Genomic DNA, 21,773 nt, shown 5'->3' with positions numbered 1-21,773 from the left:
GGTAGAGTGAGGTAAAATAAGAAGTGGAGAGACAGTTCTCTGATCAGAGGATGCCCAAGGGGAAAAAGACACTCACTAAAATGGGTGAAATTGGTGTTCCCTCAGACAGGAAATAAGGTGTACATTTTTGACAGTGAGGGTAATTAATCACTGGAACAATCTACCAGGGGTCATGGTGGGTTCTCCATCACTGGCAATTTTTAAATCAAGATGGGATGTTTTTTTAAAAGACCTGCTTTAAGATCTATGAGGGCAGGGAGAGTCCTATGGGCTGTGTGATAAAGGAGATCAGACTAGATGACCACAGTTGTCCTTCTGGCCCTGGAATTTCTGAATCTATAACTAATTTGTTCTTATGTGTGTATTTATTATTCAGAAAAGTTAATAGTTAATATTATTAACCTGATATCATTGTGCAGAACAAATGCATTTTAAATCAGTGCTGAAAGTGAGAAGGAAAGTTGGGGGCATTTCTGAAGTGCTACAGCTCCCTATAATGCCATTACTCACATTACAAGAAGATATATGGGACAGTGGCTCCTGGGCCAGCCACACAGGCTGCTGCTTAGGCGGCCCTAGGTAACTGGCCCCAGGGCCCACCCAAGCAGCAGCCGATGTGGCTGGCCCTGGGGACCGCCTACGTAGTGGTCCTGGGGTGGCCGGAGCAGCCGTTGGCAGCTCCCCCACCCCAGGCTCCGCTCCCCTCCAGCAGGGGTCTCCCCGCCCCAAGATTTAGTCAGGGGTATTTATGGTGTAAGTCATGGACAGATCACAGGCCATGAATTTTTCTTTAGTGCCCGTCACCTATATATGACTTTTACTAAAAATACCCATGACTAAACTGTAGCCTTAACTATAGTATTATTGGTATTTCTAGTTGGTTAGTTAACCAGTGTTCCAGGTTAGATAACTAACTACTGCATGAAATGCAGTCAGATTGTATGAGGTATCTTTCAAAATCAAATGTTACTTTAAATATTGTGTTCTTGAAAGTGAGATGCTGACAGCATAAACATAGTCAAGGCCTTGTGTATTGTGTGGCAGGCTGGATCTAAATTCTGTGGCTAGGCCCCCTAGTTAAGAACGACCCTACTGGGTCAGATCAACAGTCCATCTAGCCCATTACCCTGTCTTCCAAGTATGTTACGTGCTTCAGAGGGAATGAACAGAAAAGGCACTCATCAAGTAATCCCTCTTGTCTCTTCCTAGCTTCTGGCAGTCAGAGGGTAGGGACACCCAGAGCATGGGGTTGCATCTCTGACCATCTTGGCTAATAAGTTTATGGAGGATAGGTCCATAAATGGCTAATTCTTTTTGGAACCTTGTTATAGTTTTGGTCTTCGAAACATCTCCTGGCAACGAGTTCCACAGGCTGACTGAGCTGTGTGAAGAAGTACTTCCTTTTGTTTGTTTTAAGCCTGCTGCCTATTAATTTCATTGGGTGACCCCTAGTTCTTGTGCTATGTGAAGGAGTAAATAACACTTTCTCTTTCCAGTATGACAAACTGGAAAATCTCAAGCAACTTCAGGTTAACTAGGAAATGGAAGTTTTTACTGATAAGTATAATCTATATAGGAGACTTTGGATTATTATTTTGATGTTAAATACAATTCTACACCATCCCCAAATTTTCAGTATGCTGTGGAATTTTATATTTAAACATGTAAGTGCATTATGGAAGTTATCAAGGGGAATCTAGAGGGTTAGATAGCTGGATAGGAGACACCTGGAGCCTTTGGCATTTGTGGAGGAGTGGGATGTAGAGGCTTTTGGCACCGAGGATGGGATTCATTCCCTCTCTCTCCTGTTGTGGACAGGGACACAGGTGACTAGATATTTTTGGGAGAAGGGACCTGTATTCCTAGGGCCAGATCCTCTGCCCTGCTATAGCAGCTTCATGTCTGCTGCTCAAAGCAGGCTTAAACCCATCTTTTAGAAAAACAAAACAAAAGCATGAGAGGAGTTCCCCGAGGTGGAGAAATCCTCTGGTTGCATAGTGCAGCTGTAAAGTTCCTATGCCAATATCTCCTGGGCCCTTGTATAGGAGGAATGGGCCACGAGAAAATGGGACCTAGTCAGGGCACCCCCAAACCCTGGCCAATTACTAGCTGCTAACAATAGCCTAACATGACGGTACATTATCTGCAGCCGGGGGGGAGAGGCAGAGTCAGGCCTGACATTCCCAAGAACAAGGGAGAGCAAAGGTGATATAACGCCACTTTTTGTGCCAAGAATAGCTCAGGGTTATGCAAATGTCCAGAACCCAGGAACTGGAAACAATGGTTTCCTGCCCCAGCAACACTTAATTAACTGATTTCCCTCTGCAACCGCATCCAAGTAAGATGGTTAAATTGAACGTTTCTGATAATATAATTACAAGCAAAATAATCAACAATGTTGATATTTAAACTCATTCACTCTCTCTCTGTAGGTACTTTTTATGGACCCTTCCTCATAACCTTTGAGCACCTCCCAGTAATAAACTTCATAAAATCAGAGTATAATGAGACCAAAGGAATACAGTCAAGATCAGAAGAATAACTGCTTGACTGTTTTTCAACCCAAAATATAGAGCACAGAGAAATTATTATTATAGTGCAATCAGTGTTCGTGCCAACCATAATTTTATGTCTCCTTACAATCTAGTTTCATGGTATGAAAATTAAGAACATAAAATGAATGTTCAAGATTAACTAAATTTAACTACAATGAGACTAATGTAGCTCATTTCTAAATTTCAATTCTATTGCTTATGGGGTCTTCAAAAGCAGCTAATTTGCCTCATTCTGCTAATGTAGCTTTTATTTAACAATTTATATTAAGTGCTTTGTTTTTAAAAGTCTATATTTATTTAAAATGTCCTGAATATGCATTAAAATTGAACATATTGTTAGAATAGTGCATGAAAGACCATCACAAGCAACAATGATACTTTTCTTGTTATAAAAATATCTGCCCCACCTCTCCTTTCCTTGGGCCTGTGAGTTGCTCCACACTGCCACAATAGCTACATGTATATTTTCAGTACAGAGGGCATGCCCAGTGACAGTATTTAACTGAATACATAACGCAGTTAATAAATGCCAATTTAATTTTTCAGGAAACCTATTCCACTGATTAGAACAAACAGTAAACAAAAGGCACCCCCCTTCCGCTTTTTAATTTGAAGGATCATTTCAAGGCTGGTGCCAACCTGGTCTGTAGTCAACTGTTTACCCAATGATACGTATGCAACCTGTTTTCTGGGAAACAGGGATTAATAGCTTTTTCACAGCCAACATTAAGTCACAACACTATTGACAGTTTCCTTCCAATGAACCCATTCACAGAAAAATTGTGCCCCCTCCTTCCCCCACACCAAGCATTAGTGAAATTCCCTGCTTTGCTTCATTGATTTAGAAGTCGGAGAATGATTATGTGCTTCCAAAGTCAATGGTTTCATTTTGTGCGTGAGTGTACATGCATGCGCCCGATCAGGGGATGGAAGTGCACTGCAAAACTTTTAGGGGGAAGGTTTCTTTTCTGAGCTATCCAACCAAGAGCCTCACATGACAAACAGACCAAGTGAACAACCTTAAAATAAAACTATTCAATTTTCCTCTTTCATGTGCACCCCCTTAAAATTGAACTATATCACTTTTCTCTCTTGGGGAAAAAAAAAATCCAGACAAGTCACCAGCAGACAGACTTCTTCCCCCATTCACTAAGCTGGTCCCTTCAAGAAGGGGCTAGCATAGGAGGAATTCTCTTTTACCAGTGTCCCCACCTAGGCTCTTCTGGGATGCTGTCATTTCCCTAATGCTACTCTGCTAGCTCCCTTAGCACCAGCTTTTATCCAAAAAAGGGTTGTCTTGGTTAAAAGATTAAATGGAAACTGAACTCAGCTTTCAGCAGTGAGGTTAACAATCACGATGTTGACTGTGTGAGCAGTTCGCATACACAGACACAAGCTGTGTTCAACACCATGTCAGCTGGTTCTGGGTAAACCCTGAGATTTACCGATGGTCCAGCTAGCAGGATATTGAATGTGATTTTTCCCTGTCTACCCTCACTGCAAGGTCATGGTCCACATCTAGTTAGTTAACACTGTTCCTCAAGACTGTTTCAACTACATACTTTTCTAACAAAGACAAATGCTCCCTGGCCGAAAGCACCTGCTGTGAGCATTGAGTAGCATCGTGGGTTTCACAGTGTGGAGGAGGGGGGTGGAAAAATTCAGAGTATGACCATACACTATTTATTTTCAAGCAAAATTAACCCAGATTCAAGTTTACTTAATGGAAGAATCATATACTTAAAAAACAAATTGACTGGTTATAACCTCCTTTAAGACGACAATTCAGTTTAGGTGACACTTAATGAGCAACATAGAAGGGAAGCCAGTTATAATGCAACTGCAAACAAACCTACACAGTGAGGTAAAAGCCATATCCTGTAGAACACCGTTTTAATAGTAGTTGAGTGTAATCAGTCAATGAGCACAATACATCACACTATTCAGAAACCTATAACAGCTTCCCAAGTCCTGTGTCTAACCAACTAGACAAACCACTTCTAAATACAGAAAGTAAAGATTTTACTACATCTCTCCAATATTCTGAAATGTGCTGTGCAGGACTCAAACTGATTTTTAGGCCTTATTTCAACTGTGTACTAAAACTTTATTTCCTACCTGTAATGTACATGTGTGACAGTCGGTCGTCTGTAGCCAAGAATCCAGGTCTGGATGTCTATAGGTTCTTCATTAGGGTAAGCAATGGTTGTATCTATCACCCACTGAAGACCTTTTGATTTGCTCTCTACGAATAAAGTGGAAGAAAGAAGATGGGGTGTTAAAAATTAGACCAAATTATATTCCATTGGCTTGACAGCCATTCTAGTGTTACATTTCCTTAATATTATATCACTTAATTTGTACAAACATTACTTAAATCCCCAAAAAAGTCAGGTAGATCAAGAGAAAGACTAAGGACATGGTGAATAACATTCTACGTAAAATCTCAGAAATATGGTCAAAATCTCAATGTAATAACTAAACAGTCTCTAACAATTAGTGTAATTTTTATTGACATGATCTACGGCAGTGGTCAGCAACCTTTCAGAAGTGGTGTGCCGAGTCTTCATTTATTCACTTTAATTTAAGGTTTCGCGTGCCAGTAATGCATTTTAACATTTTTTAGAAGGTCTCTCTCTATAAGTCTATATATTACATAACTAAACTATTGTCATATGTAAAGTAAACAAGGTTTTCAAAATGTTTAAGAAACTTCATTTAAAATTAAATTAAAATGCTGATCTTACGCCGCCGGCCCGCTCAGCACGCTGCCAGCCTGGGGTTCCGTTCACCTAGGCCGGCAGCAGGCTGAGCGGGGCCTGCGGCTGGAACCCCGACTGGCAAGGGGCTGGCAGCCAGAACCCCAGGCCGGAAGCAGGCTGAGCAGGGCCAGCGGCCGGGACCCCAGACCGGCAGTGGGCCAAGTGGCTCAGCCCGCTGCCACTCAGCCCGCTGCCAGTCTGGGATCTCGGCCCTGCCCACAGAGTGGGTACCTACCTTCTCCCTGGTTCTAGCCCATTCTCTTCCTCTCTCTCTCTGCACTGAGCTGAGGGTGGGAGTGCACTGAGCACAGGGCTGGGGGTGAAGGAGTGGGCTGGGGGTTGGGGTGTAGGGCCTGGCCAAGAGCTAGAATGAGGGAGGGGGCTCAGGGTTGGGGCAGGAGGTTTGGGTGTGGAGTGCTTACCTGGGCAGCTCCCATTTGGTGCAAGGGGTGCAGGCGGGAAGGTGGGGGTGCGTGTGCAGGAGCTCCCGTTTGGTGCTCAGGGTGGGGGTGGGAATGTGGGGGGGTGCAAGAGTCCGGGCATGGGGTGTGGGGGGTGCAGGAGTTAGGGCAGAGGGCTGGGGGCATGTGAAGGGGGTGCAGGAGTCAGGACATGGGGGGGCTGGGTATGTGGGGGGGCTGGAGTCAGGGCAGAGGACTGGGTGTGTGTGAGGGGGGTGCAGGGGTCAGGGCAGGGGGCTGGGGGTGTGGGCTAGGGTCATGGGGGTGCTCCCAGCCCCCTGCCCAGAGCCGTTCACGGCAGGGAGCTGGAGGGAATATGACCTGATTCCACCCCCCTTCCCCAAGGCCCCGCCTCTTCTCCGCCTCCTCCCTGGAGCAGCGAGCTGCTCGGCTTCTCCCCCTCCCTCTCAAAGACCATCAGCTGATTGGTGGCAGTGAGGGAGAGGAGGAGAGGCAGGAACCCAGCACGCTGGGGGAAGAGGCGGGGGGGACCTTGTCTGCCCTGCAGCAGCAGCCAGCAGTACCAAGCTTCTTCACCCTGCCCCCGCGGTGGGGGCGGCAGCAAAGAGCAGGCCAGGGCGGGCAGGATTTTTAATGGCACGCTGCTGCCTGCCGGGGTCCCGGCCTGGGTTTGGCAGAGGGCTGAATGGGGCCGGCGGCTGGGACCCGGCAGGCAGCAGCATGCCATTAAAAATCGGCTCGCTTGCCGTGTTTGGCACGCATGCCATAGGTTGCCGACCCCTGATCTATGGCTTGTGTCCCAGCATGCTCACTGTTTCACTTTGTTTTGATACACTGCTTTTTATATGTATTTATACAGAAAGCCACAATATTTTTTTTAAAAAAAATTAAAAGTCCCCTTTCCTACATTATTAAAGAACGCCACCATAGTTTATAAAAACTGATAGATTTTTAGAAACCTCAGGGCACATTTAACCATTTCTGCAGTTTACTTTTTCATTCAGTTCATTCTGTATTTCATTCAGTTTGGGCAGTTTAATTTGCTGCTCTCTCATGCATGAGCACAAAGTTGCAACATTTGGTTTGCAAACAATGCAGACAAAAACATGCAAAAAAGTTTTTAAAAATTAATCTCTTTTAAAACATGTCAGGGGAAATATTTCTGTTAGCGTTAGGTTTTTGTAAAAGCGCTCCTTCCCCTACACGACTCCAAAAGACGGGGAAAAAACACCTAAACCTAAATTATTTTTTAGATTAATATATTTATTGGCTTTCCTACCGCATTCACCACTGTATTATCTGAACATACATAAATAAATAATTTACCCTCAAGACACCCTTTTTAGGTAGGGAAGTTTTACTGTCCTCTTTGTACAGAGAGAGAAACGGAACCACAGAGATTAAGAGACCTGCCTAAAATCACATGGAAATTTGTGGCAGGCCTCAGAATAGCACATTCCCAATCCAGCATTTTAAGCAAAAAAGACCAAGAGAAAGATCATTCCCTTCTCCAAGTGTCTTGGAGTGAACAAAATTTTTAAATTAAAACCCTTTTTCTTTCCAGAAAACAGATAACTCAAAAACACAATAAAAAAAAGCACAATAAAAAAAGCAGGTGTTATCATCATACTAATGAGATAATAGGAAACTTGGTTCAAAACCTAAAAACATTTTCATGAAACAATTTTTATATTTTTGAATTTTCAAAACATTTCATCCACACTATAAAACTAGTAAAAAAACCCAGCAAACATCTACTGCAAAACAATTCAGTTTTTTAAAAAGGAATTTCAGAGTTTCAACCAGCGTCAGTAAATATTGATTTTAATTCTGACCAAAATATCAAACAGTGGCCACTATAATTAGCTGAATAACATGAAGAAATAATTTAGAAAGATGAGAAGAATGACTCAAGTCATATTTTTAATGTTAGCAGTGTGTTAAATTCAATCTAATGCTAAAGTAATTCATAGCAAAGACAAAGCAGTTCTTTCTCTTTTTACGTATATATACACATTTACCTGAAAAATACAAAGATAATGAATTTATTATTTTCCATAGTGTGAAATAAAAATGAACTATTAACACTAGTCTTATTATGGGGTGGGAAGCACAAATCATTACTAGTAAGATGTGCCAGAAGAATATAAAATAATATTTTAACCAAAATCTTTGTATTTTACAATACAAATTGTTCTAAGTTACTTTAAAAAAAAAGTACTGGTTTAAAACTGCTGTCTCAACACCTGATGGTTCGGACTCCATCACTGCAGGAAGGCCACTGCTGCCTCCCTCCCTCTTATGTGTTGCTTTCCTACTTGCTTGCCCTAACTTAGTAGCAATTGCGGTGCAGTGCTGTGTGGATGCCTCAAATCAGCTCCACCTCAACACAAAGAGAAACCACAGATCTGAGTCCTGCGACAAACCACTAGCCCTAACTATAAAAGGTCTTGCACTCTTTCAGCCTTTCACAGACCTCAGCTTTTAACATGGCAGCTCTTAACTAAATAAGTTACTATCGCATCCCACCACAAAGATACCAACTTGTCAAAGTCATAGATACACTTTAAATCAGGAATGTGAAGGAATCCATGACTTCAGCCTTGTTCTTTCATTTGAAAACTTATAGACACTGTCAACTTGAATTTTCTAATAGTTTTCTAATAGAAACAGTTTTCTAATAAAGCATTAATTTATTAGTTAAAGAGGAATTAAACATTGCTTCTTGATGAAATGTTATTTACTGGCATATCTAAAATTATGTAAGAAAAAAAAAATTTTTAAATGCCTTAGTAAACAAAAAAAATCACAAGTACGATGTTAATAAATGTGATTAACTAAAACTATCTACTATCAAAAAAAGCCAGAAATTTAAGGAGAATAGCAAGGGCAGTAGACACTTTGTACGGTTGCTGGCAAAGTCAAATACTTGACGCAATATTCTGGTCATTAAAATTTATTGTCGCATAAGACAGGAGTTCACACAAATGTAAACCAACACAAATGTTAGCATTTTCACCAAGTAATCATATTTCTGTCTCAACATTTTATTCCTACTAATGTTTACGTTACAATTAACCCCTACAATTGCTAGAATGGAAAAAAGATTTATTTTTTGGTACATTTCTGGATGTATAGTCAGTTTCACTGGTTTTGTTGAATTGCATTATTTATGTTCTCCCTGAGAAAGTGTTTCCAATAACAGGAAAGCTCCAGCTGATACTGAAACTCAAGAGGAAGCAGACTGTTGCACAAAGACAGAGCAGGCTATGCCCGCCTGAGCATGTTTGATGGCGTTGCTCTCAGGTCCATCCAAAAAGACTTCTGAACCCAAGAAATGATTAAAAAAAAAAAAAAAAAAAATCAGGGCATGCTATTTGCTACATCAGCAAACTGATCTTTTTGAAATAAAAAAAAAAATTAAAAACTCAAGCTTACCATGCCCCTCTTGGTTTTGTTATGAATTTGAATTGAAAAATCATTCTTAGATGGCACTGAATGTTCATCATACATAAGGGAGAGTATGGTTCTGTTTTGCTTAAAAAGGTCTTGGCAATTTTCACTTCAATTTTAGTCCACCCCGCATCAGAATTTAAAATCCTGATCGTTGAAAGACAATTGGACTTCCTAACACATAGATAAGGCATATCTACACAATAAATGCACAGCCCCACTTTTATGATGGGCAGAACCAGGCTATAATTTTAATTCCGTTTTAACCTAGTTCAAAGTTACACACCCATTTAGACGTAAAAAACATGGGGCAGTGTTGTAATTGGAGTCCTGACAATTTGTAGCGTAAACATGCTTTACATGCGTCTGTTCAAGAAGCCCTCCCTCCAGCTCTGGTGTGACCAGGGCAACCACAACCATCTCTGGCAGCCAAGCTAATTTGAACTTTCAATTTCTATTAAAACTCTCTCTCAATCTGCCTTTTTGGTAGAAGCGGAAATATCAAACAGCCTGACTACCAGAGAGCTCTCTGAAGCAGCAGCTAGCTACAACAACTTTGAAACTGACCTCTCTGGGGGCTTGTGTTTTCTCCTAATGAGGTTTCACCTGGGCTGCTACTTTCCAAACACTTTACTGTAAGCCATATTATTTTAATCTTTTAGTTTCTCTTTGAATAATTCAGAAACATTCACCCCCCTGATCCTTCTCTTTTAATAGAGGATGAATGTTCAAAATAGCCTGCAGGGATCCCATTCACATACAGTTCTACACAAACCATGTAGAAGTAGGCTACCTTGTGAGAGGTACATACCATGCACTATTGTTTTTTCCAAGTACTTGGACACACACACAAAAATAAGAATAATCAACAATCAAGGGAATATTTGTTTGGCCAGGAAAGCAAATCAAAGGAGAAACTAAGTAGTCTCTTAGTGTACTTTTTCTTCTGAAATAATGGTAATGGTGAATTTTCATAATTATTTCTTCCCTGTTCTCATTCTATCAGGGTGGGCGGGTCCTTTGATCTTCATATCAGTGCTGAGTAGTGCCCAAAACTTGGCCTGCGGCAGTGGCTCCCCTTAATATCCTCCTTTATTGCTCTGTCTTCCTCCCATAGAGGACACTGACTGGCTACTATGAGACAGATTCAGTGGGGTTCAAAATTCTCCCTGCTGGCCAAGTCCAAATGCTTATTAGTTGAGTTTTAAAGCTTATTAGACTCAGGCTGACCATCTGGATCCACCGAATTTTGGGCCCTCATTTTTCCTTTAAGTCATTTGGCCTTAACCAGGAGTGGGAATTTTGAACCCCTTGGAATGCGTGTGTCCCAGTAGATGATCAGCATCACCCATGGGAACAGGGTAAAGCAACAAAGCAGAATGTGAAGGGGAGGGACTGCCTCTGACAGAGTTCGGTGACATGCTACCACTGGGCTCTGATCTGAAAAGCAAAGAGTCCACCATCCATGTACAGAGTCAAGTTTCAGTGTGTTGTTGACGGTTACTTGTACTTCCCATCTTATGCACTAGCAAGTCGACAACATGTCCAGTTCTGAGGGAGCTAATGTGCACACACATCCCCAGGCCTGATAAGAGGTTGTTTACCAGCAATTGTGGTTGTGACAGCAGCACAAATGAAACAAACAGATGTGTGAACATAGAGGAAGGTAGGGGGATGGAGGGATGGGCCCAAGGTTTGGTGTTTTTGCTCTCTGGCTTGCTGAAAAGACCCCCTTCTAATCATCAAGGAAGAGAAAAGCCCATAAAAATGCTTTTCTTTCCAATGATTTTTTTAAAAAACAGATCATACTATTTAAAAGCTATGTATCAGAAAATTATATTTTAAAAAATTAGTGAATTAAAGAACAGTGCAACAGTATCTCCTCAAAAGAGAAAAGTGAATTTATGCAGTTCTCTAATAAAGCCATTTCTGAAAGTTAAGTAATAAAGATGAACTGGACTACATTTGAAGGCCCTAAGATCTGACTTCAACAAAGATAGAATCAAATGCATAAAAAAAGCCTGTTATCAGAGTCTGCTAAACAGTGGATTCTAACACGGTCTTATTTTACCAAAGCAAAGTTTGTCGAATTAAACTCTGGAATGTATATCTTCAGTGACCAATGGGATCCAAGTCACCATGACTTGCTAGCTTTTGCTTAGTAATATTCAAATGCAGAGACTTCTAAACCAAACAAAGTAACATAAACCTGAATTCTACCAGAACATTTTTCTGTTTTTAAAACCCGTCAGCGAATCAAGTCCAGTTACTTGGAGAAATATAGCTTTGCAAACAGTTCAGAGACACAATCTGAAAGGGACTTTTATAGGCCCCTTGAGCATACATTTAAGCACTTGTTTCCTCTGAAAGAAAATCAGTCCATGGAGAATTAGATTACTGGTGTATGTGCAGCATTTATTTTACCTATTACTCTCTACAGATTCCTCTCTCTGGGCAGAGAGCTCCAAGTACAGCATCCTGATGTGGGACACTCTGGATTCCTCAGCAGGGTTGCTTTTATCAGGTGCCAAAATGAACATTTAAATCTTTCTGTATGCAGACAGACAGACGGCACTTCCTTTCTGGCATCAAGGGCTCTCACTCTTAAGGACAACAAGCCATCAAGCCTTGGCAGCAATTTCACTAGACATTTTTCCTTTTCACTCCTGGGAGAGAAGTCCTGTACTTTCAATGTGGTTCATTTAAAAAAAAAAAAAAAAAAAAAGTTTCTCCAAAGAGTACAGTACAGGTACAAGAGGAACAACTCACTTGTACTTACATAATTTAAGTACTTAAAGAAACTAAGATACATTTCTACATAGATGTCAGCTATAGGATTAAGGTTCTTGGATCAGGCTGAAGAAGAAGTATGATCAGAGACCTAGAAAAATTCTGTTCACGTGAAGAGAAATTGAAAATAAAAAAAGTGAGATTCCTTACCTTAGCAAGAAGATAAATAAAAGGGGATATGATAAAAGTATATAAAATAATGAATGGTAGAGAGAGGATAGATCAGGAACTTCTATTCTCCCTGTCTCATAACACAACAAAACGAGGGCACTCAAATTAAAAAGTAGGAAATTCAAACCTTACAAAAAGGAAATATAAAGTATAACAACACTGTGGAACTCATTGCCATAGGATGTCATTGAAGCCAAGAACTTAACAAGGCTCAGAAAAGGATTGGATATTTACATAGATACTAAGAATATCCAGAATTGTTATAATTAATGACAAGAAAAATTTTGGAAGGAGTATTGAAACCTTGAGTTTCAGGGTTTAAGCCAATCTCGAACTATTAGAGACCAGATGAGACCTACGTGTGGGGCAGATTATGCCACATCTGCCCACTGTGGGTTCTTACACCTTTCTCTGAAGCATCTGGTTCCAACTGCTGTCATAGACAGGATACTTGACTACAGGCAAAATAATGGAGTTTTAAAGAAGAGCAATATCATTAATGCCAATCAACATGGGCTTATGGAAAAACAGATGGCAAACTAACTTGATAACTTTATGATATTACAAGTTTGGTTGATAAAGATAATAGTGTTGATGTAAATAGATGTCTGTGACACATCTGACTTCGTACCACAAAACATTTGGATTGAAAAATTAGAATGATGCAATCAACACTGCCCACAATGAATTGATTAAAACTGGCTGATTATTAGGTCTTAAAATGTAATTGTGAACATGGAATCATCATCAGACAGGATGTTTCTCTACTGGGGTCCTGCAGGGATAGGTTCTTAACCCTACACTATTTATCATTTTTATAAGTGACCTGAAAGAAAACAAAATCATTAGTAATCAAGTTTGCAGATGACAAACATTGAGGGTGTGGTAAATGATACTGATAAAGAGCAATATGGATTGCTTAGTAAACTGAGCACAAGCAAACAACATGCATTTTAATATGCTGAAATATAAAGTCATACATCTAGGAACAAAGAATGTAGCCCATACTTACAGAATGGAAGGGAGTCTATCCTGGGAAGCAGAGTCTCTGACAAGGACTTGGAAGGTCATAGTGGATAATCAGCCAAACATATGTTCCCAGTGCTACTTCTAGTGTGGCCAGAAGGGCTAACGTGATCCCCTTGGATGAATAAACAGGGGAATATCAAATAAGAGTAGAGAGGTTATATTACCTCTGCATTTGGGACTGGTGTGGCCACTACTGAAATATCATGTCCAGTTCTGGTGTCCACAATTCAAGAAGGATGTTGATTAATTGGAGAGAGTTCAAAGGAAAGCCTTGAGGATGATTAAAGGATTAGAAAAGACATGCCTTATATTGAAAGGCACAAGGAGTTCAATCTACTCATCTTAACAAGAGAAAGCTAAAGGCATGTCTTCACTAGCACCGTTAAAGAGCTGGCCTCGGCAGTGCTTTAATATGGTTGTGTAGTCACGGCATAGTGCTGGGAGAGCTCTCTCCCAGCACTATAAAAACAAAAAAAAACAAAAAAACCCACGCACCTCCACAAGGGGAATAGCTATCAGCGCACTACACTGGCACTTTACAGCGCTGAAACTTGTAGCATTCGGGGTGTGCTTTTTCATACCCCTGAGCAAGAAAGCTGCAGCGCTGTAAGCGCCAGTGTACACAATCCCTAAGGGTTGACCTGATCACAGTCTATAAGGAGAAGAAAAATTTCATAAGGGCTTTCAATCTAGCAGACTCGAGGAGATCAGACTTGATCACAATCATTCCTTCTGAATGTATAATCTATGACTAGACAGACTGCTGGTCTGATCCTGTATAGCAATTCCTCTACTCGTAAATAAGCAGGTGACCTAAAGTTATTGGAGAGAGATAACTAACTTATCAAAATTTTGACACACTACATAAACATCCAAAGTTTTCAGGGTAATTAATGCTTCATTTCCCCTAATAAATCCATTAATTCCTTAACAAATGGAGACTATCCTATGGATTCGGTATCTGAATTACTATAACATTGTGCCCTATTCCATCACACACACAAAAAAAAATCTCAGAACACAAAATTATAACTAAATCTAGAGATTTCTAGCAAGCATATCTGATTCAATGTATAATTCACACAATTATTTACATCTATCATTAGTCTATTTAATGTTAATTGAGATATAATTTTACTGAATATGAACATACTCAGTGTTTGCCACTGTTTTTTCCATTATGAAAATTGCTTTCCTGTAGTTCTTTTTCCCTGATATATATTTCATCAGATTAACACTCTTGGATCCATGCTGCTAGACCAAGACTAGCCAGGGACTTCAATAGCTCTAAGGTTTTTGAGCATGTCAAGTAATTGGGGTGTACCTCACCAGATACCAGTACCTATACAGTCCTCAGGCTCCACAGGGGTTATTTTTCAAATGGGAGGCAAACTCCCAATAACAACCACTTGAACTATAAAAATCAAGAAAAATCCTCCCAAAATCTGAGAGGTCAGTGAGTGAGTGGTAATCTTGGTTTGTTTTCTGGTAAGATGCACAAGATATTTTCTTTTCTCAAAGATACAAATCCTGCTAGGGCTCCCATGATGTTCTCAAGAGTGGAAATCCATGTCTCAATCTCTACCCACCCTGGAGTCAGGAAGGATTCCAGATGTACAGATGTAGAGCGGAACCTGGTTTGGAAAGATCATTTCATGGTCAAAAAAAGTCAAACATACCTGTCTCAGCCAATACAGGGCTTTTAGTATCACTGACATTTGCCTGTCCAGAGATTTGCCTGTCCAAGACTGGTCAGAAAGCTTTCTACCAGAGATACTGGTGGGAAGGCATATGGGAGCTTCCTCTTACTGACAGGGTCAAGTCTTTTATATTAAAGCAATATGAATTAAAAAAAAAAAAAAAGACTTTTCAAAAGGCTGCCATACTACATTAAAAATTCCTGTAAGGTTTTGTTTAATTTAGGTGACCTTTATCCCTTAACATGGGAAGGCCAACAAGGGGGCCGGTTGCAAGACAGGAAATTATCAGGTGTGGACTAGAGTATGAGCAATAAAGATTGAAAGGAAGGGACAGATTTCAGAGATGCTGCAGAGAAAGCAGTGAAGGCTTCGGTAACTGCTTGGGTGTAAGGATAAAAAAGGGGTTGGGGGCAAAAAGGAGTCAGGTCTATTTACGTAATCTAAGTATTTCTACAGTGCCCATCATTAAAGTGCAAGATGAAACTATAATTGTGACCTTGAATGATGGGAAAGACAGTGACAGAGCAGGGGACTGAGGAAAGATCAACTCTGTTTTAGCCATATTGAGTCTGAAATGAAATGAAGACATTCAAAAAAGAGAGGGAAACTGTACTTGTTAATGATGGTAGTCTCTCCTATGTTAACAAAGCCACTTCTGTCTTAGAGCCTCATCCAAAATTATTTGCAGTCAGTCAGTGTAATGGCTCCTATGGACTTCAGTGGGTTTAGGATCAGACCCTCAGTGAATCTTGAGTCAGATAAACCTGAGCAATATTACTGTCAGGTGGGTACGCTTCCTTTATTCCTCTTAATGGGGTCCTTCCAAGTCTAGCTGTGACTGTCAAATGCCTACACAGCAGTAGGTAATGTTTTCTTCGATGTAGTAGGTACATTTATCCAATTAAATGTCCAGGCTTAGCAGTCTGTGAAATTTTACTGCAAAACTTGGGTAGAGCTAGCTACCTTTATTCCAGATCTGGACTAAATTTACTAGGCCACATCTATTAGAGAGATTGTTAATTACAAAATATGACAAGCTGTGACAAATTCAGGAGACAGCATGTAGATACTAATTAGAACAGAATTCCCTGGACTCTTCCTTTTACATGATCTTTGCCAAATCAGTAACCTCTCTAACTTCATTTCATACTGTAACAATGGAAAGAACACCTACTTCCCTTTACTTTAGGCTGATACCTGTGCATGATGACATAGCAACATTTGAAAAGTCACATGCAGTTTAAAACAACAAATCTGACACTTGGATTACTGCTCAGGTAATTAAGCATGTCTTCCTTGAAAACAGAGAAAGTATGCTGCCCTAAGGCAGCCCTTTGGATTTGGCAAAGCCATGTCAAGCTTTAATTTTAATTAAAGACGAAGTGTTACTTCGGTGTTGGTTGTTAAAGTATTATACTGAATGTTGTGCATATTTTCTTTGTTAACCAAGGCCAGCTTGTCTGAGCTGCCAAATCTTAATTGCAAAGGGAAAAGTTTAAAAACTAGGTAACTGTGGCCTGTTAGTAGCAACTTGTTGCCTGCACATGATCAGACAATGCGAGAGGCACAAGGAACACTTGTTGTCCCAGTAGAAACCAGGATACTGATGCAGTTTTGAAGTTTCTGGCTTGTTTCCATTTAAAATTCATCTCTTAATAGCATTTTAACATATTTGGGTGTACTAGTCTCCCCCATCCTTGTTAGTTTATAAAAAAAAAATACATTCACTAGAGAAAGCTTAGGAGTGTTCTGATCTTGAACCTAAAACTTATCAGGTCACATTTCATCCCAAAGAAATATTTCCAGAAAGAACGAACAGCTGTGTTCTTTAAATATAAGTATGCCAGTACAAAAGACTTCCTTAAAAAGTATTTTGTTTCTCACCTGATTAACTGTATAAAAAGGAACTCAACATACAGACTTATTAGATAGTGCATAATATTTCCTAACAAGTGTCTATAATATTAATGTGACTACAAAGTCCAGAGTCTTCATAGAAAGAAAGGAATAAAGATATAGTAGGAAGAAAACACTGCAAGAAATAACTACTTTCACTGTAAGTAATGTGTATATTTTAGGGCTAGTCTACACTGGCAATGTTAAAGTGGGGCAACATGGCTTGTGTGGTCACAGCGCAGCACTGGGAGAGAGCTCTCCCAGCGCTCTAAAAAAACCACCTCCATGAGGGGCGTAGCTCCCAGCCCCGGTGCACTGTCGACACTGGCGCTTTACAGTGCTGAAAGTTTGCTGCGCTCAGGAGGGTGTAAAGCGCTGCCAGTGTAGACAAGTTGCTGTAAAGCGCTGCCAGTGTAGACAAGCCCTTAGAAGTTTCCACACTCACTCCCTCAAATTCCAAAAGATAGTAGGTGTCCACAATACCTGAAGATGTGCAGGACTATCGCCTACAAATATATGCCTGTGCTGAATTTGACACAAGGTCCACCATATGCCTGTGGCAGGTCTGGTTCTCTAATGTTAGAAACATGTTTAGATTGTCCCATAGGATCCATTGTCTTCAATCTGAATTTGCGCCATTAAAAAAACAAAAAATAAAAAAAAAAAAAAAGAAGAGAGAGAGGTTGCATTTTCTGAGTGGAAACAACCCCCCTTTTCAATGGACCAGGGCCAGGTTCAACTGCCCAACTCTGTGGCCGTACCTGAACTAAAATCATCCTATAATGCACCAGCTGGTGCTGTTTGTCCATCTTTCTGTCAACCTAGCGTTCCTGTAGCCAGTCTGCCTGTCCCAAAGCGTCACAAAAATCCCATTTGTTTTATCACCATACAACTGGTAAGGCTCACTGCGTACCTCATGCACTGTTTATAATTTAACATATATTAGGTTTACACTATATTCCTATACACTAACACATGACTAATTACATGATAGTTATTGGCCAGGCATACAGGGGCAGCTGCTCAATAATTCCACAATTAATCAATTTATTGTAAGCTGTGTACAACATACATTAAGGACTGGATAGCTTCCTTGGTGCTCCACTCACATTAAAATTTCTGAGAACATTTACTCTGTACACACAAACAAATTATACCACCACTTAATATATCTTTATTTTTTTATATTTCCTCTAAAATCTACTAAAAAAAGCTAGATAGTGTTTAGACTAATTCATTATTAAACAACTGGATTGTAAATTATTTATATTTTATCTCATTTTGAGTTATGCCATTATTACGTTGTCACATCATCAGGTGACCCTGCATGAATAGCTAGCCTAACATGGGTGAAATTTCATTAGGGTCACTGGAAAGTCAGTTTTCCCTCTAGATTTGATCTGCAACCTCAATATTACACAAGATCATTGATCTCTAGGCAAGAAAGCAAAGAAGATTTTTGTTTACTTGTAAGAGGAATATTTATTTACAAGAACACATTAAGAATTTAATGTTAAATGTTCACTTTTTAACTAAATATTCTCCATTCTTCAGAAGGATAGCTCCTGCCAGTTAATAGGATAACTCAAATGGGCAGATATTTAGACGACAATAATGTGAACCAGACAATAGCCTCTCATACTGGATATAGTTTAGGGGAAATTTCACCCCAACCCACATACTTCTTCCATTAAGATAAAATGAGCCCTTTTCTCTCTTTTTTATTTTTAAACAAATACCTAATGTATAATCTGCTAAAATATGAAATTCAGATATTGCTTCTGTTCTCCCCCCCTCCTTTTATTTCTGTCTTTTCCTCTCTCCACATATCCTTTTCCTCTGCCACTCATTCTCCTTCACTCTGAAACAAATAGGGAAATCAATGTAAAAAATATTCTTCACCTCCCACTATCCTTCACTTAAAACGTTTCCAGAGGCAGTTGAGGGGGGTACAGGGATATTGTTCAAGGATTCCTCCAACTAGTTTGTCCCTATTACTCTGCTCTTCTCCCCAAAAAGGACACACACACACCCCTTCCTCTGACATTCATCTCTCTGGAGCTCTATTGATGCTGCTCTTAAAGGGACAGGTTTCAGAGTAGTAGCCGTGTTAGTCTGTATTCGCAAAAAGAACAGGAAGACTTGTGGCACCTTAGAGACTAACCAATTTATTTGAGCATAAGCTTTTGTGAGCTACAGCTCACTTCATCGGATGCATTCAGTGGAAAATACAGTGAGATTAAGTTGGTTAGTCTCGAAGGTGCCACTAGTACTCCTTTTCTTTTTTCTTAAAGGGACAGATTTAGTTTTCCAATTAAGTTAATTGCAAAACTTTTATTAACATCAAGAGGAGAAAATTTAAGCCCTCAAGTGTCCTGAGTTGGCTACTCAATGTACATCTTCCCCCAGAAAAAGGGAGAACACTAACTATGTCATACAGGAAGCCCCTGCAGGCATGAGGGAGAAGTCTGGTTCTGAACTGAGGTATGTTGCCACTGGACCAGACCAGCCCGTTTGCTCAAGTTTCATCTCATACACCTCTCCAGTTCACATGTAGGAATAACACAGACATAGCACACTGTGGCTAGCACACTTGGATGGGGATGCAAAGTGGGAAGGATGAAGGAAAATCTTAATCTCCACTTCACATCCTAACCTCCACCCAGTTCCCCAGCAGTGGGAAATTATGGCTGTGATTCACTGCACATGTCATTTCACCAGTAGCTCAGGCCAGCAGAAGGGAATCTGGGAATACCTGGATGGCTGATTAACCACCCCCCCCAACCATCCTACTCTACAAACAGAACATTACATAATTGGCAAGTGGCCTTATTCTCAGACGTGTGAGCAATAACCACTAGTCAATGGGAGCTGCAGGTGCTCAACCACTTTGAATGTCAGACCCTATATACATTATATTTCAATCCATGTTCCCCTAAACATCTAGTACTGGCTAGTGGTAAGATGTTTACTTGACAGATCAGCAGTTTGAGTAGTTATGTCAAATCCTATAGTGTTCCAAATAAAAAGTAAAGTACAGTTTAGCTGAACTATTAAGAATGTTTGTAGGAATAACAGAAAGGGTTAAATTTACGAATACAAAACTGTTCATTTAACGTTTTCAGAGACCTCCTCTCAGAGACAGATAACAGACCTAAATATTAGCGATCATACTTCAGAGTGAGAAGTAAATCAGTGTTCCTGTTTACAGGGTTTTCTATATTCTTTGTTTTATGTTAATTAAAAGTATAATACAAACATAAGCTTACATAAGTACTCTGCTGCAGAACTAGAAAAGAAGTTTGAGAACAAAAGTCTTCCTCCTTCCTTATTAACAACTTATCTGCTTAACAACTACTAGCACTAAGCAGTCTATGAAAATAACCTAAGAACAGAGTAAGCAATGGATAATAGCACTCTTCAAATATAAAGTCAGAAAAGTAAAGACTGAAATAAGTTAGTTGGCAATGTTACATTCAATAAAGTAATCTACAGAATCATAGAAATGTGGGACTGGAAGGGACCGCAATAGCTCATTTTGTCCAGTCCTCCGCACTGAGGCAGGACTAAGTATTATCTAGACATGGGGTTCTCAAACTTCATTGCACCACAACCCCTTTCTGACAACAAAAATTACTACATGACCCCAGGAGCAGGGACCGAAGCCTGAGCCTGCCCAAGCCCCGCGAGAAGGGGCCAAAGCCAAAGCCCCACCACCCTGGCAGAGGGGGGGCAAAGCCAAAGCTCAAGGGCTTCAGCCCCAGGCAGAGGGCCTGTAACCTGAGCCCCGCCACCCAGGGCTGAAGTCCTTGGGCTTCAGTCCCGGGTGGTGGGGTGACTTTGGCCCAGGGCCCCAGCAAGTCTAGGCCAGCCCTGGCAACCCCACAAAAACGGGGTTGCAACCCACTTTGGGGTCCCAACCCACAGTTTGAGAACCGCTAATCTAGACCATCCCTGACAGTTGTTTGTTTAACCTGTTCTTAATAACTTCCAATGGTCGAACCCTCCCTACGTAATTTGTTCCAGTGCTTAGCTACCCTTACAATTAGGAAGTTTTCCCTAAGGTCTGACCCAAAATCTTCCTGGCTGCACTTTAAGCCCTTTACTTCTTGTCCTGTCCTCAATGGATAAAGAGAACAATTTATCACCCTCCTTTTTACAACCATTTATGTACTTGACAACAGTTATACCCCCGCCTCAGTCTTCTCTAGACTAAACAAACAGAATTTTTTCAGTCTTTTCTTGCAGGTCATGATTTCTAGACCTTTAATCATTTTTACTGCTCTCCACTGAACTTTCCCCAATTTGTCCACATTTTTGCCAAACTGTGGTGCCCAGAACTGGACACAATACTCTAGCTGATGCCTCATGACTGTGGAGTAGAGTGGAAGAATTACTTCTCACGTCTTGCTTAAAACACTCCTGCTAATACATCCCAGAACAATGTTTGCCCCCCCACACACTTTTTTTTTGGAAACAGTATTACATAGTTGACTAATTTAGTCTGTGATCCACTATAATCCCCAGATCCTTTTTATGCAGTACTCCTTCCTAGAAAGTAATTTCCAATTTTGTATTTGTGAAATGGATTCGCCCTTCCTAAATACAGCATTTTACATTTGTCCTTATTGAACTTCAGCTGGTTATTTCAGACCATTTCTCCAATTTATCAAGATCCCTTTTAATTCTAATCCTGCCCTCCAAAGCACTTGTGATTCCACCCCACACCAGCTTGATAACATCCACAAACTTTATACTTGTACACTCTATGCCATTTTCTTAATCGTTTATTAAGATATCAAATAGAACAGGACCCAGTACAGATTCCTCTGGGACCCCATTCAATATGCCTTTCCAGCTGGACTCTGAACCATTAATAACTACTCTGAGTAGTTTTCCAACCAGTTGTGCACCCACCTTATAGTAACAGAGGAAAGAGTACCAGGTAACTCATGAAGTGAGAATCTGCAAAGCTTCCCTTAACTGGCAATTTAA

At 40.4% G+C, this 21,773-nt stretch overlaps 1 protein-coding gene across 5 annotated transcripts in view; it reads right to left on the bottom strand.

Annotated features, from left to right (window-relative positions):
• The window catches only part of LPGAT1 (lysophosphatidylglycerol acyltransferase 1), a 136,053-nt gene that overhangs the window by 35,854 nt on the left and 78,426 nt on the right, over positions 1-21,773 (bottom strand). For all 5 annotated transcript variants that reach the window (XM_007058013.4, XM_037895751.2, XM_043543686.1 and 2 more), the window contains one exon: positions 4,674-4,800. In XM_007058013.4, the coding sequence (XP_007058075.2) occupies positions 4,674-4,800 (127 nt within the window). The remainder of the gene's footprint in view (positions 1-4,673; positions 4,801-21,773) is intronic.

This window comes from Chelonia mydas, chromosome 3 (genome assembly GCF_015237465.2).
Source record: "Chelonia mydas isolate rCheMyd1 chromosome 3, rCheMyd1.pri.v2, whole genome shotgun sequence".
Lineage (NCBI taxonomy): Eukaryota > Metazoa > Chordata > Testudines > Cheloniidae > Chelonia > Chelonia mydas.
Note: the sequence above shows the minus strand (reverse complement) of the source record. Positions and strands in the feature narration are given on the sequence as shown.